The 21,369-nt window shown below is 44.1% G+C and overlaps 1 protein-coding gene across 2 annotated transcripts in view; it reads right to left on the reverse strand.

The window, feature by feature from the left end:
• SPTLC1 (serine palmitoyltransferase long chain base subunit 1) overlaps positions 1-21,369 on the reverse strand; it is an 80,450-nt gene that overhangs the window by 28,905 nt on the left and 30,176 nt on the right. The window contains exons 1-2 of one of the 2 annotated variants that reach the window (XM_030919455.1): positions 7,484-7,634; positions 6,604-6,736 (exon numbers count right to left, since the gene is read on the reverse strand). In XM_030919455.1, coding sequence (XP_030775315.1) covers positions 6,604-6,698 — 95 coding nt within the window. In that variant the 5' untranslated portion in view covers positions 6,699-6,736; positions 7,484-7,634. Of the gene's footprint in view, positions 1-6,603; positions 6,737-7,483; positions 7,635-21,369 lie in introns of those variants that run through there. The other variant, XM_010373597.2, reaches the window with a different exon arrangement.

A 21,369-nucleotide genomic window follows, 5' to 3' on the forward strand; every position in this document is an offset into this window, starting at 1 on the left:
AAATGCCAAAAGGGTCAATTCATCAAGAAAACTTAGCAATCCTAAATATGCACTAAACAAAAAAGCTAAAAATTTGAGGTGCAACAGCTGATAAAACTGAAAGAAGAAATAGACAAACCCACAATTACAGTTGAAAACTTCATTATCTGGCCGGGCGCGGTGGCTCAAGCCTGTAATCCCAGCACTTTGGGAGGCCGAGACGGGCGGATCACGAGGTCAGGAGATCGAGACCATCCTGGCTAACACCATGAAACCTGTCTCTACTAAAAAAAATACAAAAAACTAGCCGGGCGAGGTGGCGACGCCTGTAGTCCCAGCTACTCGGGAGGCTGAGGCAGGAGAATGGCGTGAACCCGGGAGGCGGAGCTTGCAGTGAGCTGAGATCCGGCCACTGCACTCCAGCCTGGGTGGCAGAGTGAGACTCCGCCTCAAAAAAAAAAAAAAAAAAAAAAGAAAACTTCATTATCCTTCTCAACAACTGATAGAAGAACTATACAGAAAATCACCAAGACAGAAGAACCCAGAAACACCATCAACCGAAAAGACTTGACAGTTCTAGAACACGCCACCAAATAGCAGCAGAATACACATTTTTAAGTGTCCATGTAACATACTCCAAAAGACTACAGTATTAGCCATAAACCAAACTACAACAAATTTAAAGTCCCCAAACACCTGAAAAGTAGAAAATACACTTCTAAATAATCCTTAGGTCAATGGGAAAGTCTAAGCTGGGCACAGTGGTGTGTTCTTGTAGTGCCAACTACCCAGGAGGTTGAAGCAAAAGAATCCATTGAGCTCAGGAGTTCATGGCCAATCGGCAAAACAGTGACACCCTATTTCTTAAAACAAAACAAAAATGAACTAAATACAAATGAAAACACAACACATCAAAATTTGTGAGACACAACTAAAGCAGCGTTGAGAGGGCAATTAAAGCACTAAATGAACATTCAAGAAAAGAGAAAAAGTTTCAAATTAATAATTTAAGCTCCTACCTCAAAATCAAGAAAAAGAACAAAATAAATCAAAAGTGAACAGAAGGCAGGAAATAATGGAGAAATCAATCAATGGAACTGACAAGAAAAATACAAGAGAAAAATCAATGAAACAAACAGCTGATTCTTTCAAAAGATCAATAAAATGGACAAACCTCTAACAAGACCGACAAAGAAAAAAGGAGAAAAGGCGCAAACTACCAATACCAGGTGTGAAACAAAGTATATAACTATAGACTCTGCAGACATCAGAATAATAAGGGGATACCATGAACAGCACCACACATATACATCTGACAACTTATAGGAAATGGGCCGGGCGCGGTGGCTCAAGCCTGTAATCCCAGCACTCTGGGAGGCGGAGACGGGCGGATCACGAGGTCAGGAGATCGAGACCATCCTGGCTAACACGGTGAAACCCCGTCTCTACTAAAAAATACAAAAAAAAAACTAGCCGGGCGACGTGGCGGGCGCCTGTAGTCCCAGCTACTTGGGAGGCTGAGGCAGGAGAATGGCATAAACCCGGGAGGCGGAGCTTGCAGTGAGCTGAGATCCGGCCACTGCATTCCAGCCTGGGCGGCAGAGTGAGACTCCGTCTCAAAAAAAAAAAAAGGAAATGGACCAATTCCTTGAAAAGCACAAACTACCTCAATTCACTCAATATGACAGATAATTTGAACAGTCTGATAACTACTAAGGAAACTGAATTCAGATTTAAGATACTTGCAAAAAAGAAATCTCCAGGCCCAGATGGTTTCATGGGAGAATTCTACCAAACAATTAAATAATTAAAAATAATTCTATACAAATAGCTCCACAAAATAGAAGACAGAACACTTCCCAGTTGATTCTATGAAGTGTTATTCTGCGACCAAAACCAAAGTAAGTATCAAAAAAGTGTATTATAGGACAGTCTCCCTCATGAACACAGATTCAAAATCCTTAACGAAAGATTGGCAAATAGAATTTAGCTTTTTATAAAAAAAAATTATTCCCCATAATCAAGTGGTGTCTATTCCAGGTATGCAAGGCTGGTTCAATATTTGAAAATAAATCAATGTTACCCACCACATTAACAGACTAAAAAAGAAAAATCACATGATCATACCAACCAATACAGAAAAAGTAACCAAATTCAACATTAATTTACAATGAAAATGCTCAGAAAAAAAGGATGAGGTGCAGGAAAGTGGATGTAATAAAGCGCATCGTAAGAAATCTGCATCTAACATTATACTTATTGGTGAAAGAGTAAATGATTTCTAATATCAGGAACAGGGCAAGAATGTCTTCTCTTACTACTCTTACCACAGTCCTGGCAGTTCTTCCCTGTGCAATAAAGCAATAAAAGGGAATAAAAAGTAAGTAGATCAGAAAATAAATAAAACTATTTACAGATGACATGACTGTCTACATGGAAAATCCTAAGCAATCTAGAAAAACAGTTCCTAGAGCTAATTAAGTGAGTTTGGTAAGGTTGCAGGATATAAGATCAGCACACAAAAAATCCATTTCATCTCTATATGTTATCAATGAATATGTGGACATCAAAATTTGTATCTGCAAACCACATATCTGATAAAGAATTACGATCTAGAATGTATAAAGAACTCTCAAAACTCAGTATAAAAACAAATCATACAACTAGAAAATGGACAAAAGGCATGAAAAGACATTTCACTGAAGAGATGGCAAATATGCATATGAATGGATGTTCAACATCATTAGTCATCAGAAAAATATAAATTTCTCCACACACCTATCAGACTGACTAAAAAAGTAGTGACAACACCAAATGCCTCTGAAGATGTGGAGAACCTTGGTCATTCATATATTGCTGATGGGAACATAAAATGGTATAGACATTTTGGAAAACAGTGGCAGTTCCTTTAAAAACTGTGCAATACTATAAACATAGCAACTGCATTTCTTGGCATGTATTCCACAGAAATAAAAACTTACGCTCACACAGCATGAATGTACATGAATGTTTAGAGCAGCTTTTTTTTTTTTTATAATAGCACAAAGCTGGCAACAACTCAGATGTCTTTAATAGGTAACTTCAATAATGGTGGTGCCTTCATGCCATGGAATAATACTCATCAATCAAAAGGAACCAACTCTGGATACAAGAAACAACTTGGATGAACCATCAGAGAATTACGCCAAATGAAAAAAGCCAACCCCAAAGCGTTGCCTACTGAATGATTCCATTTGTATAACATTCTTAAAAAGACAAAATTAACAAACAGAACAGATTAGTGGTTGCCAGGGGTTAAGGAGTGGGCAGGTGGGAGGAATGTGGGTGTGGCAACATGAAGGATCCTTGTAGTGACAGAAATGTTCTGCATCCTGACAATGACAAAGCCAATATCTTGGCTGTGAAACTGTTCATTCTGCAAGAGGTCCCCACTGGAAGACACTTAGGATTTCTGTATTATTTCTTACAAGTGCTTTTGAATCTACAATTATCTGAATGTAAAAAGTTTAATTTTAAAAAGATCTGTGAAGCAGCATGAACACAGACTTAGAGGAGTGATAGGACAGACTTAAGTCCATGAATGACCACTGTGCTGAGACCCACTATCGGCAAAGCATTAACACTGTTTACTGAAAGGAAGGAAATGAAGCATTAGACAGTGTCTATGCCTGACAAAATTTATCAAAACAAATTTACCAAACACCATGTTTACCTCTAGCACTCATACATTCAAATACATTTCAGATAGAATATTTAAAATTATGTAGCAGAATAAACAGGTTAGCAACTCACTGGAATCAGTTTTAAGACACTGAGCATAACACATGGAAGTGAATTTAGCCTATGTTTCCTAGCAGTAAAAAAAAAAAAAACCCAGAATGTATTTATCAAAGGAAGCATATGAGTTCACCAGCAACCATCAACTTTTTCTGAACTTAAAAATAATTTATAGTGGGGTGCTTGTGTATAAAGTGACACTGAATGACACTGCAGCTGTCTGTGCTTTTACTAAAAACCCAGAAACACTGTTTAAGTCAATGGCGCTCCAGTTAGTGATGAGTCTTCCACATTATTTCTTAAACTATGTGCCAAAAATTAATAAAAATATTCATTTTTATGCTCACATTAGTATACTACTTAGACCCAGGACATTTGCTGTAGTGCTCCTAGACTGTTGCAGGGCAATAGTGAGGAATGGGTCACATGTACTGCAGAAGCCCCACGTAGAGTCAGCTCTGTAGTAATTGTGATAGAAAGTTCTGTTGCTGCACAAGCAAGAGTTCCAATGGTGAGTGGTAAGTAAGAGGCCAGTGCAGGGCTTGAGGGAGGCCAGGCTCTACCATACAGTTATCTGGCCCCTATTCTGAGCTCCAGCTTCCTTTCATTCATTTACTGAACTAGTGTTTATTGACCATTACTAAATGATAAATACTATTCTAAGTAATGGGCTCCCAGCAAGAAACAGAAGCAAATAACCACACAGATATAAAATTATAAACTATTACAAGTTCTACAAAATAAAAGTACAGTTAAGTATGAAGCAAATGAGCAGAGCAGAGTGTGTGTGAGAGAGTGTGTGTGTCTGTGTGTGGGAGGGAGGGTTGAGAAGCAGGGTGACCTTGAGAGGCAGTTTGAGTGCTTGTGTGAGCATGGATAAACAAGAACAATAAATTCTCTCTGGCTGTAAGATTGTGTCCACATGCAGCAGGGGTCTTGACCTGCTCTGAGAGGTGTGGGACGGCTTCCCTGCAGAAGTATTGCAGGATGAGAAGGTTAAGTAGGAAAGGAGAGGAGGAACAGTGTTCTAGTCAGAACAAGCATGTGTGTGGGTCCTGAGGTGAGAGGACACTAGCGTACAGGGCTGGCAAGGCTACAGCTTAAACACCTCAGGAAAGTGGTACAAAATAAGCCTGAAAAAGCGGTGCAGAGCTCACAAGATCATACAAAGGACTTGGGTCTTCATTTTAGCAACAACAGAAGCTTTAAATTGTATTAAATAAAAAGTGACACAATAGGATTTACATTTTAAAAAGATTACTCTGGCTATGGTGTTAAAAAGGAAAAGAGGAAGCCAGGCGCAGTGGCTCAAGCCTGTAATCCCAGCACTTCGGGAGGCTGAGGCAGGCAAATCACCTGAGGTCAGGAGTTCAAAACCAGCCTGGCCAACATGGTGAAACCCCATCTCTAATAAAAATAAAAAAAATTAGCAAAGCATGGTGGCGGGCGCCCGTAATCCCAGCTACTTGGGAGGCTGAGGTAGGAGAATTGCTTGAACCCAGTAAGAGGAGCTTGTAGTGAGCCGAGATCACTTCATTGCACTTCAGCCTGGGTGGCAAGAGTGAAAGACCGTCTCAAAATAAAAAAAGAAAGAAAGAAAGAAAAGAAAGGAAAGAAAGAAAGAAAGAAAGAAAGAAAGAAAGAAAGAAAGAAAGAAAGAGAGAGAGAGAGAGAGAGAGAGAGAGAGAGAGAGAGAGAGAGAGAGAGAGAGAGAGAGAGAGAGAGAGAGAGAGAGAGAGAGAGAGAGAGAGAGAAAGAAAGAGAGAAAGAAAGAAAGAAAGAAAGAAAGAAAGAAAGAAAGAAAGAAAGAAAGAAAGAAAGAAAGAAAGAAAGAAAGAAAGAAAGAAAGAAAGAAAGAAAGAAAGAAAGAAAGAAAGAAAGAAAGAAAGAAAAGGCCAGGAATAGTGGCTCACGCCTGTAATCCTAGTACTTTGGGAGGCCGAGGTGGGTGGATCACTTGAGGTCAGGAGTTCGAGACCAGCCTGGCCAACACGGTGAAACCCTGTTTCTACGGAAAAAACATAAAATTAGCTGGGAGTGGTGGCGGGCACCTGTAATCCCAGCTAGTTGGGAGACTGAGGCAGGAGAACTGCTTGAAGTTAGGAGGCGGAGGTTGCAGTGAGCTGAGATTGCGCCTCTGCACTCCAGTCCCCGTGACAAAGTGAGACTCTGTCTCAAAAAAAAAAAAAAAAGAAAAAAGGAAAAGAGAAAATAAAAGTAAATTTGAGACCCAAATTTTAGTCCACTCAAAGGACGACACGGGCTTGGCTTGGGGCGACAGATGCTTCTGACTGGTTTAATCAGCTGCCTGGAGGCTGCCAGCCCTTGCTTGGCTGCCCTCTGCCGTTCACAATAAATCTCCATAGCATGCATTCAGGACAAGCAGCGAGTGTGAAGATCCACTTGCGGGTAGTCAAGAAAGTGTCCAAGTCATGGCTCCTCTATCCTCAATATGGTAGGAAGCAAGATCGGCTGAGGCCAGGAGACGCGGTGAACGGGTGATGAGACATGGAGAGACTTTGCCGGGCAGTCTGAGTGACAACGTGAGGTGGTGACCACGGATTAGGATAACACACAGCCACAGGGCTGCACAAAGAAGGCAGATAGCTGTCCTCATCCGGATATCAATAAATAATTATCATGGCAGATAAATGACTATAGACACCGTTAAGCATCTTTTAAGTGAAGGTTTCACAAATTTTGAAACTTTTGGTGAGGTGACTTTCTTGAAAAACAACAAAAAGCAATATTATTTTATGCAGATAACTTCTAATGAAGTATTTCTCTAAGACGATCAGTATGATCTCAAAGGAATTGCTACTAGAAAACTAGGTAAAGGTTACTTACACAAAAACAATGTCCCCTCTTTTAGAGTAAGCAGGAATAGCACTGGCTATGGTGGCAAATCCATACGAGTATATGATGGCTTCTTCTGTCTTCATAAATTTTGCCAGGCGGTCTTCCAAATCCAAATGAACATCTATTTCAGTTAAAAAAGTTAAATGGTTAAACTGTCTTATAATTCTTTTTCTCTACTAAAGAATAAATAAGGCCGGGCGCGGTGGCTCAAGCCTGTAATGCCAGCACTTTGGGAGGCCGAGACGGGCGGATCATGAGGTCAGGAGATCGAGACCATCCTGGCTAATACGGTGAAACCCCGTCTCTACTAAAAAATACAAAAAACTAGCCGGGCGACGAGGTGGGCGCCTGTAGTCCCAGCTACTCGGGAGGCTGAGACAGGAGAATGGCGTGAACCCGGGAGGCGGAGCTTGCAGTGAGCTGAGATCCGGCCACTGCACTCCAGCCTGGGCGGCAGAGCAAGACTCCGTCTCAAAAAAAAAAAAAAAAAAAAAAAGAATAAATAAAAGAACACAAGCAGTATAATTATCAGTACTTTCACCTTATGGCCAAAATGGAATTGTTGTTAAATGATAGATTATATAAGATCTATTAAAATAATTCCAGGCCCATACAACTTCTAAAATACATGAACTAAATCAGCTACTCATCTATCTGCAAAATGTGTTACTGGGGCAGTTCCAACTTCGGGTTATGCTTTGATGTCAGTCTACTGTAAGACTTCAAGGCCTACCAAGTTTCCCTGCATTAACTGCCCTTGACCAAAACCACTGAGGTCTCACCAAGGTCTGATGTTAACTTATTAATGTCTATTTGCATTTTAGCAAAAAGAACTCTGTATACTTTGCATCAAGAAGGTGACACTTACCAGAACTCCAGTGACCACTCCTCTAACAATCTGTGTCAGCATTTAGTAGTGGCACCTCCCATCACTTTTTGGGGCTGGGATTCTGTCTGAATTTCTTACAAGTGTAATGAATAATAATTCAAATTTCTAGTACAAAAGGAAATATAGTCCTTTTATAGATGTACCATAAGGAGGATGTTGACATAATAATGAGGATAAATTATAATTATTAGACTGATTATTATTTTCCTCTGAAATCATAGCTCCTTACGGCCTTTTTTTTTTTTTTTTTTTTTTTTTTTTTTTTTTTTGAGACAGAGTCTCGCTCTGTCACCCAGGCTGGAATGCAATGGCACGCTCTCGGCTCACTGCAAGCTCCGCCTCCCGGGTTCACGCCATTCTCCTGCCTCAGCCTCCCAAGTAGCTGGCACTATAGGCGCCCACCACCACACCAGGCTAATTTTTTCTATTTTTAGTAGAGACAGGGTTTCACTGTGTTAGCCAGGTTGGTCTTGATCGCCTGACCTCATGATCTGCCCGCCTCCGCCTCCCAAAGTGCTGGGATTACAGGCATGGGCCACGGCGCCTGGTCCTCCTCACAGCCTTTTAGTTCTCAGACTGAACCATGAGGCTTCATGCCCTCGGACGGAGGACCAGTGATGCTTAGAATAAACAGGCCACTGGCCAGTTTAGAATCTTAAAAGTTTAAAGCAGTCTTAAAATGAGGCATTATCAAGGAGGGAAAGGGATTTTTAAAAAAATTCCTTTAGCTCTTTTAACTATGGCAGGACCCAAGCCTGGAGGACTAGGTAACAGAGTTTCATGACAGGCCCTGTGTGGGGAGGGCTCAAAGAAGCCAGGCCCCTCCAGTCTTACAGCGCTATGCGAGAAAGGAGCCCACAGAGTTGGATTTTGAGACCCAGGATGAGGGAGCCGTGGTGTGTCTACTGATGAGAACCCAAGCACGGGCAATGGCAGGTGGTCTGGGCATTCCTGAGCTAGGGGCAGCAGAGAGGGCTGACGGCCTGGCAGGAGGCAGCGTATTTACAGACTTCCTAAAGAATGTTACAGAACTGTTAAAATGAACTATTAATTTCATTCCTATCAAATAGTGATAAAATATGTGGCATGCTTCTTCCTATTTGTATGTTAACACAGTCAATATCATTTGATTTCCATTACCAATTGGTTATCGTTATTTTATAAAATGGACACTTTTCATTATACCAATATTAAATAAATGTGGGACTTTACAACACACAGAGTTTAGAAGAACATATCCCAGGTGATCTTCGAGTATAAGATCTCTGACATTACGATCACACGAAATCCAAGGTTGTCTGACAGCCACCCTCTAGGAGAGATGCTATCAGAAAAGGTTTCAGGCAAAATCTAGCAAGAAAGAGGAACACAGCCAAGTAGCTGAGCATGGGTTACTCTTGGGTGTGTCTTCCTTCTCATCCTCATTACTGTTCTCTGAGTGCAACCGCTTTGCCACCTCCCATGTTCCCAGGTAGGAGGCCTCCTTCAAATTATAATGGTGCTTCTAATTGAAAATTTCTGCCACAAACCTTCACAGTTCAGCCAGAAGGACAACCCGGGCCACAATGGTTTGCTTTCATTTGGTATCTCCATTTCAAAAAAAAAAAAAACATGCTATGTATACAAACTATTTTTGCTAACCACGAAAGGGATTTTAAATCATTCTGTAGACTTCTTAGCTCTAAATGACTCTTTTCAGTGATGAATGATGAGACTGTAAAACTGAGTATGACCCTGTTTCAGGACTTTAGAGTGAGTTAACCCAGTTGATGAAAATCAGCATGTTACAAATCTTCCTATCATTCATTAGGTATACTCGTAACTGTTTATATACAGTTGCCATAAAGTGGGAAGAAGAATCTCTCAACAATAAATCAATGACTTATTGGTTCAAGCATAGTCCCAAAAGTTCAAAAAGACTAGTCTTTTCCTTCTATCAAAAGACACTGGGTTTTAGCTGATGACAGCCTTGCAAAGCAGGTTTTGTGACAGGTAAATATGGGTAACTGCAGAACTTGCTTCTCTTGATGCTCCTTTGTGCAACGAAGCAACTCTCAACCCAAGGGAGCGGAAGGTCACTCATTTTTCTTCAATTTCTGATGTCCTTATCTTCTGTATGTACGATCCATTTCACTAACTGGAGCTGTAGACTTGCATGGAATAAAACAAAAGTACTGTATTCTACAATTCACTGTTAGCACTAAACATGGCAGAGAAGTGACCATGGAGGCAGGTGTCCTAGAATGCCTCCGCAACCTCACAGCCCTCAGCACTTGCTTCTCTGGTGTCTGGCTCCTTCACCAGAACCTCAGGGACGGGAGGCCTCATTACCTCCGTCATCACAGAGCTCAGACTGTAGTTAGGTCCGGTGGGGGGTCAGCCCTGGGCAGCCTCGGTGCCTTCCTCTGTCGAATAGTGGGGATAGTCCTATCTTCCTCAAGGGTTAGCAGGAGGACTACATGAGTTAATGCTGATAAAACACTCAGAACACTGCCTGGCATGGAACAAGCAACACGCTATTTAAGAGTTTGTTTAATTACATTAATATTGTAGAATAAAAGAAAAGGTTTATTTTAAAAGTAAAAACCTGGTCACATTTTAGGCAATCTTCTAATTAAGCTATCTGAATTCTGAATTGTTGAGACTATCTTCTAATAAGAGCCACTTGGTTCAGCTTCTCACTTACAAGGAGGAGAGATTATGACCTTCCTGGTTGTTTTCCAGAGAAAACACCATAAAATAGGTGACTTTGGGACAGTTTAGAAACAAACTACATTTTCTCTTAAGGCCTTCATATTTTTGCATATATACTGTCCTTTAAAAAAATCCCTAGAGGCCAGGTGCGGTGGCTCACACCTGTAATCCCAGCACTTTGGGAGGCCGAGGCAGGTGGATCACCTGAGGTCAGGAGTTTGAGACCAGCCTGACCAACATGGAGAAACCCCATTTCTACTTTAAAAAAAAAAAAAAAAAATTAGTTGGGCATGGTGGTGCCCGCCTGTAATCCCAGCTCCCCGGGAGGCTGAGGCAGGAGAATCGCCTGAACCTGGGAGACAGAGGTTGCGGTGAGCCAAGATCGCGCCACTGCACTCCAGCCTGGGCAACAAGAATGAAACTCTGTCTAACAACAACAACAACAACAACAACAACAACAACAACAACACACACACACACACACACACACAAATCCCTAGAGACACGCACAATTTTTTTCTTCTTAAGAATATAAATGGCCGGGCGCGGTGGCTCAAGCCTGTAATCCCAGCACTTAGGGAGGCCGAGACAGGCGGATCACGAGGTCAGGAGATTGAGACCATCCTGGCTAACACGGTGAAACTCCGTCTCTACTAAAAAATACAAAAAACTAGCCGGGCGTGGTGGCGGGCGCCTGTAGTCCCAGCTACTCGGGAGGCTGAGGCAGGAGAATGGTGTAAACCCGGGAGGCGGAGCTTGCAGTGAGCTGAGATCCGGCCACTGCACTCCAGTCTGGGCGACAGAGCGAGATTCTGCGTCAAAAAAAAAAAAAAAAAAAGTATAAATGATAGCCCTTAGGTAGTCACTAGAACATACAGGGCCGAATGTCTTTCATGTTTTCACATGCAGTACCTTATGTGATCCTTAGCCAAGTGTTCTAAAGCCATGCAAGCAATGATTGTTCCCGCTTACACCTGAGAAAACCATGATTCCCATGACTGGAAAGAAGAAGTGGCAGATCTAGGAATTTTATGACCAAATTGTAAGGTCCCCTGAGAGCAAGCTGTGCCATGGTCAAGTCATTGTGACCCCTGTGACCCACACATACACATCCAGAAGGTCTCCTGCAGCCAGAAAGTCTGGGACAACAGGCAAACCACGAAAGAAGAAAAATGGCTAGTACCTGTCTCAGCTGATTAGCCAACCTTGTGGCATTCTACCATTGTAACAGGCTCTACCCTAAGTGATCAATCAACCTTGTGACACTGTGCTCTGTAACCTCGTGATAATGTACCTCGCGACATTCTTCCCCTACCTGCAAAAACTGGCCCCTAACTGTAACTTTCCACTGTCTACCCCTAATCTATAAAACCATCTCCAATCCCACCACCCTCTGCTGACTCCCCTTTAGGACTCAGCTTGCTCGCACGCGGGTGAATAAACAGCCTTGTTGCTCACGCTTAGCCTGCTCAGGTTGTCTCCTCAATTACATGCGTGTACAACATTTGGTGCCGAAAGCCCGGGATAGGGGAACTCCTCCAGAAGACCTCTCCCCATCCTCCCCGCGCTCTTCCATAGAAGAGACCTCCCTCAACCTCAGGACCTCAGACAAGTCCCGAGAACACTCCCACCTCTGTCTACGGATCGGGGAAGCTGCCTCGGTCTCTCCTCACCTCTCTCCCTCTTTTTCTCTCTTCAAAATTGAGACAAGGAACCTTCCTCTTGTTTCCTAAATCCAACATTGGTCACGGACTCTTGTTGCGAAGACAGTCTCCCCTCCGTGTTTGGTCAATGCCGGGGATACCAGCCTTGGCCATTTGCCAGCCATACAACCCGGGACCTCCGCTGGGGATGCCCACTGAGGATCCTAGTGGTTGCTCTTTTCCTTGTCTCTTTCTATCCCTCAAACTTTCCCGGTTCCATCATTGGCAACCTCCCGCCCTGTATCCCTCCTTCCCCTCTGGCTTGTGTCCTCAAAAACCTCAAACCTCTTCAGCTTTCACCTGATCTAAAGCCTAAACGTCTAATTATTTTTTCTGTAACATGGCCTGGCCCCAATATAAATTAGACAACAGCTCTCAGTGGACAGAAAATGGCACTTTCAACTTCTCTATTTTGCAGGACTTAGACAACTTCTGTCGCAAAATGGGCAAACAGTCTGAGGTACCCTACATCCCGGCAGTTTTTACACTACGATCTCTCCCTAGCCTCTGCTCCCAATGTGGTCCATCCCAAATTTTCCTTATCTCCTTTCCATCTACCCCTCCTTCTTCCACTCAGGATGCTGACTCCTCTGTCTGTTAACCCCTCCAATCTTTCTCCCCTGACACCTATCCGAACCCGGCCCTAATTCCCCCTCAGAACCCAGTTCTACCCACAACCCACCCGCTTATGCGCCTCCCATTACCACTCCTCCTCACACCTGCTCTGGCTTACAATTTGGCCCTGAGGCCGACCCCCTTGCCCCTGCCCAGCAATTTCCCTTTGAGAGGTGGCAGGAGCCGAAGGAACAGTCCAGGTTCATGTCCCTTTCTCTCTGTCTGACCTTTCCCAAATCAGTCAGCATTTAGGCTCTTTTCCGTCTGACCCCACCAAATATATATAAGAATTCCAATACTTAACACAGTCCTATAATCTCACTTGGAATGACTTAAATGTGATCCTCACTTTGGACCCTAGCTCAATGTTATGCTGATGACCGCCGGAGCTTTGAGCATGGCCTCCAAGAAGGTGCTAGGGCAGTACCCCGTGAAGACCCCCACTGGTCCTACCAGGCAGGGGCCCAAGGCATAGCCAGGTGGGACTACATGATCCCTTGCCTAGTTCAAGGGCTCCAGAAGGCTGCATATAAAGCCGTCAATTATGACAAATAAAGGAGACCACTCAGAACAAAGGTGAAAATCCAGCTCAGTTTATAGCCCATCTAGCTGCCAGCCTCAGGCGACATACAGCACTAGACCTTGAAGGGCCAGAAGGCTGCCTTATTTTTAACATGCATTGTATTACCCAGTTAGCTCCTAACATTAGAAAGAAACTTCAAAAATTAGAGTCTGGCCCTCAAACCCCACAACAGGAATTAATCAACCCTGCCTTCAAGGTGTTCAATAATAGAGAAGAGGCTGCCAGGTAGCAGCATGCATTTCAGAATGACAAATGCTTGCCTCCGCCTTAAGACAAACCCCAGCTGCACCGCCTACCAGCAAAAACTTCAAGGTGTCCAAACTGCAGCGTTTAACTGCCCCCCCGGGACCTTGCTTCAAATGTCAAAAACCTGTCCACTAGGCCAAGGAATGCCCACAGCCCGGGATTCCTAAGCCATGCCCCGTGTGGGCCCTCACTGGAAGTCGGACTGCCCGACTCTCATCACCACTCCCAGAGATCCTGGCGCTCAAACCCGAAACTCCCCAACCGACTCCTTCCCAGATCTCCTTGGCTTGGCAGCTGCAGACTGATGTTGCCCAAATGTCTCAGAGGCCCCCTGGACCATCATAGACGCTGAGCTTCGGGTAACTCTTACAGTGGAGGGTAAGTCCATCTCCTTCTTAACTGATACGGGGGCTACGCACTCCACATTACCTTCTTTTCAAGGGCTTGCTTCCCTTGCCCCCATCCATAACTGTTGTGGGTATTGACGGCCAAGCTTCTAAACCCCTTAAAACTCCCCAACTCTGGTACCAAATTGGGTAACACTCCTTTATGCGCTCCTTCCTAGTTATCCCCACCTGCCCAGTCCCCTTATTAGACCGAGATATTTTAACTACATTATCCGCCTCCCTGCCTATTCCTGGACTACAGCCACATCTCAGAGCTACCCTTTTATCCAATTCCAAACCTCCCTCACAACCTCCCCTTTCATCTCCCCACCTCAACCCTAAAGTATGGGATACCTCCACTCCTTCCCTTGCAATGGACCATTCACCCCTTATCATCCCATTGAAACATGGCCCTGCTCAACGCCAATACCCCATCCCACAACAGGCTTTAAGGGACCTAAAGCCCGTCGTTACTCGTCTACTACAGCATGGCCTCTTAGTCCCCACCAAGTCCCCTTACAACTCTCCCATCCTACCTGTTCAAAAACCAGATAAATCCTACAGGCTAGTCCAAGACGTTCGTCTCATCAATCAGATTGTCCTCCCCCATTCATCCTATCATGCCTAACCCTTATACACTCCTATCCTCAATACCCCCTTCTACAACTCATTATTCTGTTACTGACTTCAAAGATGCCTTCTTTACCATCCCTTTACATCCCTCTTGCCAGCTCTTTTCACCTTTACTTGGATTGACCCTGACACCCACCAGTCCCAACAACTCACCTGGACTGTCCTGCCCCAAGGTTTCAGAGAGAGCCCACACTACTTTAGCCAGGCCCTCTCCCATGACCTGCTTTCTTTTCATCCATTTGTTTCCCATCTCATCCAATACGTGGATGACCTTCTTTGCAGCCTGTCTTATCAATCTTCCCAGCAAGACACTATCCTGCTTCTTCAACACCTCTACTCCAAGGGGTACAGAGTATCCCCCTCCAGAGCTCAAATTTCTTCCCCTAGCGTTACTTATCTTGGTATAATCCTCCACCAGCATAGGCATGCACTTCCAGCAGACCGTATTCAGCTAATTGCCCAAACTCCAATCAGCACCACCAAACAACTACTCCTCTCCTTCTTAGGTGTTGTTGGATACTTCTGCCTTTGGATACCAGGTTTTGCCATCCTGACCAAACCACTCCACAAACTCACAAAAGGAAACTTAGCTGAACCCATAGATCCTAAATCCTTCCCTCGCCCCTCCTTTTACTCTCTAAAAAAGGCCCGAGAGACAGCCCCTACTCGAGCGCTTCCCGACTCCTCCCAACCGTCCTTCCTTCACACAGCAAAAACACAGGGCTGCGCTGTAGGAATTCTTACTAAGGAACCAGGCCCCCGACCAGTACCCTTTCTATCCAAACAGCTTAATCTTACAGTCCTGGGCTGGCCGTCATGCCTGTGCGCCACAGCAGCCACAGCCCTAATACTCTTAGAGTCTCTCAAAATCACAGGCTATGCCCCACTCACCCTTTGTAGCGCTCACAATCTCCGAGACTTAGTTTCCTCTTCACACATAAAACACAAACTCTCGGCCCCTGTCTCCTCCAGCTCTATTCACTCTTTATTGAAGATCCCACAGGGACCATTGCCTTTGGACCAGACTTCAACCCAGTCTCTCACTTAATACCCTCTACAAATCCTAATCCACATGACTGTATTTCCTTAATCCACATAGCCTCCTCTCCTTTTCCCCATTTCCCTTTTTCCTGTCCCTGACCCAGACCACACTTGGTTTATTGACAGCAGTTCTTCAAAAACCAGTTGATTAACACCAGGAAAAGCTGGATAGGCCATTGTGTCTCACTCATCTTATCACTGAAACTGCTGCACTCTCCCCATTTACAACCTCTCAACAAGCTGAATTAATAGCACTAACTCATGCCCTAATTCTTGGCAAAGGACTGCATGTTAATATGCATACCGACTCTAAATACGCCCTTCACATCCTCCACCACCATGCTGTCATCTGGGCAGAAAGGTTTTCTCACTACACAAGGGTCCTCTATTATCAATGCCCCCTTAATAAAGCCCTCCTTAAAGCTGCCTTCCTTCCAGCCAAAGCCAGAGTAATCCACTGCAAAGGACACCAAAAAACCTCTGATCCCATTGTCCAAGGCAACACCTATGCCAATAAAACAGTCAAAGAAACAGCAAATTCCCCAGTATCTGCTGCCAGTGGCCAATATTTCTCCTTCTCATCTATCACTCCTACTTCTGAAACTCCTTCTGAAACCTTAACCTACCAGTCACTTCCCACTCAAGGAAACTGGTTTTTACATCATGGAAAGCTCATTCTCCCTGCCTCTCAAGCTTACTCTATCCTCTCCTCCTTTCATGACCGCTTGCATGTAGGATATAAACCTTTAACCCGCCTTTTAGAACCTCTCATTTCTTTTCCAGCCTGGAAATCCATCCTTAAAACAATCACCTCTCAATGTGCTATATGCCACTCTACTACCCTCCACCAGGCCTTCTCAAACCTCCTCCTTTCCTTACACATCAAGCACGAGGATTTATCCCTGTTCAAGATTGGCAAATTGATTCTACTCATATGCCCCATGTCTGGAAACTCAAATACCTCCACCAGATGGGTTGAGGCTTTTCCTATGGGGTCTGAAAAGGCCACTGCAGTTATTTCCTTCTTCTAACAGACATAATCCCCCGGTTTGGTCTCCCTACTTTCATATAATCTGATAACAGGCCAGTCTTCATTAGCCAAATCACTCAAGCAGTTTCCCAAGCCCTCGGCAGTCAACAGAATCTTCACACCCCATATCACCCTCAGTCCTCTGGAAAAGTAGAAACAGCCAACGGCCTTTTAAAAACACACCTTGCTAAACTTACCCACCAGCTTAAAAAAAACTGGACCACTCTCCTACCCCTTGCACTCCTCCGAATTCGAGCCACACCCTGGGAACCCACCGGGTATAGTTCATTTGAACTCTTACATGGCTGCACCTTTCTGCTGGGGCCCAACCTTATTGCAGACACCAACCCTCTTGGTGATTATCTTCTGGTCCTTCAACAAGTTAGACAGGAAATCCACCAAGCTGCCAATTTCCTTTTACCTACTCCAGATACCCAGCCATATAAAGACACCCTAGCCAGACGGTCAGTTCTTGTTAAGAACCTAACCCCTCAAACTCTACAACCTCGGTGGACAGGACCTTACCTGGTCGTCTATAACACCCCAACCACAGTCTGTTTGCAGAACCCTCCCCACTGAGTTCATCGCTCCAGGATAAAACTGTGCCCATCAGACGATCTGCCTCCTCCTGAAGTCGCAAGTACTCTCCCCCACTTCCCTTAAACTTACCCGCATTCCTGAAAAAGAACAATAACGCTGTATACCTTTTATTTACAGTAGGCCTTTACACAGTCACCCCACTATTTAAACTCTGTCTACTCATGCCCCCAAGTCACCATTCTCACCTACTTCTAAATGCCCTGCTTTTGTCTATACTACTGGTTCACGCTTTTCCTCCAGACCATTGTAGCTGATATCTCATGGTGTCACCCTCAAGCTGCCACCCTTAACTCTCTCGGAATGGACAGATGACCTTCTATGGCAAGGTACTCTCCAATTCTTCCATCCTGATGAAGTTCTTTTCTTTTCTTTTCTTTTGAGACGGAGTCTCGCTCTGTCGCCCAGACTGGAGTGCAGTGGCCGGATCTCAGCTCACTGCAAGCTCTGCCTCCTGGGTTCACGCCATTCTCCTGCCTCAGCCTCTCGAGTAGCTGGGACTACAGGCGCCCGCCACCTCGCCCGGCTAATTTTTTTTGTATTTTTTAGTAGAGACGGGGTTTCACCGTGTTAGCCAGATGGGTCTCGATCTCCTGACCTTGTGATCCGCCCGTCTCGGCCTCCCAAAGTGCTGGGATTACAGGCTTGAGCCACCGCACCCGGCTTCTTTTCTTTTCTACTTACTCTTTGTCTCACTCCCGTTCCCTTGCCACCCTCTACCCCTCCCTAATTATCTCCAGCATACCATCAACCTCGTCCACTCCCTCCTCACCATCTCCAATCCTTCCTTAGCCAGAGATTGCTGGCTATGCATTTCCCTCTCTTCCTCCTACTACACAGCTGTCCCTGCCCTGCCAGCCGACTGGGCAACCTCCCCCATCTCCCTACACCTCCGAACCTCTTTCAATGGCCCCTACCTTTACCCTCCCAAACAACTTCTTTACTTCCTAGAAAAATACAGCAAAAACTCCCCTGGTATCTCATACCAACAAGCTGCTGCTCTCCTCCGTACCTACCTACGAAATCTATCTCCCTCAATTCCATACCCCCCGTTCTTGGACCCCTCTACACAAACAACTATCCCCACTGCTGCTCCCTTACGTGTCTCCCGACAATTACCTACTAGAATTCCCTTAGGTTACCTCCTGTCTTCCTTATGTTCCTTTACTCTTCACCTCCAAGGCCCTGCCACCCACATTAACCAAAATATTTGAGCATTCCAACTTTGTATTACAGAAAATCCCTCCCTCATCACTAACAGTCTTAAAAACATCAGTAGCAACTTTTGTCTAGGAAGGCACTTACCCTGCCTCTTGTTTCATCCTTGGCTACCCTCCCCTTGTTCAATAGATTCCCCTCCAAGACCTTCCTGCCTGCTTACACCTAATCTCATAAATAACAGTGAATGGCTACTTGCAGATACCAAGCACTTTCCTTTACACCATGGAAACAGAACCTCTCCCTCTACACAGTTACCCTACCAAACCCCACTACAACCTCTAACAGCTGTTGCCCTTGCTGGATCCCTAGGGGTCTGGGTGCAGGACCCCGCTTCCAGAACACACTCATCTTTTTACCCTGCACTTCCAGTCTGCCTGCCTCAAGAACTTTTTTCTCTGTGGCTCTTCCATCTACATGTGCCTCCCTGCCAACTGGACAGGCACCTGCACTTTAGTCTTCCTTACTCCCAAAATCCAGTTTGCAAATGGAAGCAAACAACTCCCCGTTCCCCTCATAACTCCAACACGACAAAAAAGGGTCATCCCATTAATTCCCCTGATTATAGGACTGGGAGTTTCAACTGCTGCAATTGGAACAGGAGTAGCAGGCCTTACAACTTCCATCATCACATTTCACAGTGTTTCCAGTGACTTATCTGCTAGCCTTACCCATATAATTCAAACACTCTCTGTTCTCCAAGCCCAGGTGGATTCTTTAGCCGCAGTTGTCCTCCAAAATCGCCGAGGCCTCGATCTGCTTATTGCTGAAAAAGGAGGATTCTACCTATTCTTAAATGAAGAGCCCTGCTTTTACTTAAATCAATCAGGCCTTGTATATGACAACATCAAAAAACTTAAAATTTGTGTGGTGGTATGGAGAGATGATGGGCGAAGTTTCTCAGGGCTTCTTCGAGCAGGTTTAGGGGCAGCGTGGGAAGCTGAAGTGGGAGAGATTAAACAGAAGAAAGATCTTGGGGTAAGGGGTGATATTGTGGGGTGACACAGCGAGCCCAAAAGCTCGATAATCAAGCAAATAGTTTCACTGGACCTACCCCGCCATTCTCTGGCTTAGCTCACGGCTCCTCCCACTGACAGGCCCCTCCGCGCTCATCCTTCTCCTCCTCCTGTTTGGACCTCGTCTTTTACAACTCATCTCTCAGTTCACACAAAATCGCATCCAAGCTATCACTAATCAGTTCATACGACAAATGCTCCTTCTAACAAACCCACAATATCATCCTTTACCCCAAGATCTTTCTTCTGTTTAATCTCTCCCACTTCAGCTTCCCACGCTGCCCCAATCCTGCTTGAAGAAGCCCTGAGAAACATCGCCCATCATCTCTCCATACCACCCCAAAACTTTTCACCACCCCAACACTTCACTACTCTTTCCCATTTTAATTTTTCATTGTTAAGATAAAAGGACAGGAATGTAAGGTCCCCTGAGAGCAGGCTGTGCCATAGTCAAGCCATTGTGACCCCTGTGACCCACACATACACATCCAGAAGGTCTCCTGCAGCCAGACAGTCTGGGACAACAGGCAAACCACAAAAGGAAAACGGCTAGTACCTGTCTCAGCTGATTAGCCAACCTTGTGGCATTCTACCATTGTAACAGGCTCTACCCTAAGTGATCAGTCAACCTCGTGACACTGTGCTCTGTAACCTCGTGATAACGTACCTTGTGACATTCTTCCCCTACCTGCAAAAACTGGCCCCTAACTGTAACTTTCCACTGCCTACCCCTAATCTATAAAACCATCTCCAATCCCACCACCCTCTGCTGACTCCCTTTTCGGACTCAGCTGGCTCGCACGTGGGTGAATAAACAGCCTTGTTGCTCACACTTAGCCTGTTTCAGATTGTCTCTTCAATTAGGCACGCGCATAACACAAATGTTCTTCCTACTGAAAAAGGTAGTCATGGATTAGTTGACTGTTCTAAAACAAAGAAGGCAAATATTTTTATAAACTACTGAAATGAACAACTTTTACTCTAGACTGGCTCTAGAACACAATTAAATGCTATTATCTCTCATAATGAAACCTTGCCACCCAATTGTTTTTTGACCTAGTTTAAGACAATGAATCATTACATATGCAAAACAGACCCCAGGGAACCAGGGATAAATCACATGTGAATAAGACCTAAATGTACTAAAAACAAAGAAAAAAACAAACAAAAAATTTACCAACAGACACTATCCTAAGTACAACGGGATCCCACTGGCCTTAGAGGAAAGGAAGGTTCCATGACTCAATGAAACCACTTGCTGAGTTCTAAAATACACATCAGTCGGTGGGAAGAAATCTAGTTCACATGGTCCTAAGGCAACTGTTCTAATAACTTGCTGAGTTCTACTAGCCTGGCCTTGAGGAGGTAGGGGAATGTTTAGCCTTAAAAAACTAGATGAATCTTAATCCAGTCACTGCTCCATTACTTTTTCTGAATTAATCATTTAACAGATATGTTACCGTGAAATAGTAAGCAAGAGAGAATGTTTAATAAGGAAATTGACTCTTAAAAGTGATTCACATTCACTATTTCATGAGTTGGGAAGAAAGCTACAAGGGGTGTGCTTTGAAACTAGTTGCGCTGCGTTGGAGGGCAGGAAAGATAATATTAAAAGCAATCATGTGGGAGTCCAGGGAAAGCTATCCTACACTTCAAATTCAACTCTTCAAGAATACATAAGCAATTGTAAACAAGAGAAACAGCGCTTCATGTCTGCGTTATTGCTCGGTGCAAAAGGCAAACATCCCCTACGTATTTAGAATAATTTAAATGTATACAGTATTTTAGACATACAATTTAGCCTTAGGTGACTTCATGCAGCTTCTCCAATTGTAACTAATGCTAAAACTTCAAAGCATTTTAATAAAACTATAATAATTCAAGTTATTACTTCCAGAATAAGAAAAGACACAGAAAAAAATCCTGTCGGAAAATTCAAAAAGTACAAATATGGGCAATATATATATTTAAAGAAAGGAAAAAAGATGACAAGTAAACGTGGGCAACTGTTAAGAATGAATAAATCCATGTTTACCTGAAGGACAATGCACTCAGAAAACATTACACGTTACTTTAAGTTGTAGATTTGGTGTCTTGTTTGAA

This window comes from Rhinopithecus roxellana, chromosome 16 (assembly GCF_007565055.1).
Source record: "Rhinopithecus roxellana isolate Shanxi Qingling chromosome 16, ASM756505v1, whole genome shotgun sequence".
NCBI classification, from domain to species: Eukaryota; Metazoa; Chordata; class Mammalia; order Primates; family Cercopithecidae; genus Rhinopithecus; species Rhinopithecus roxellana.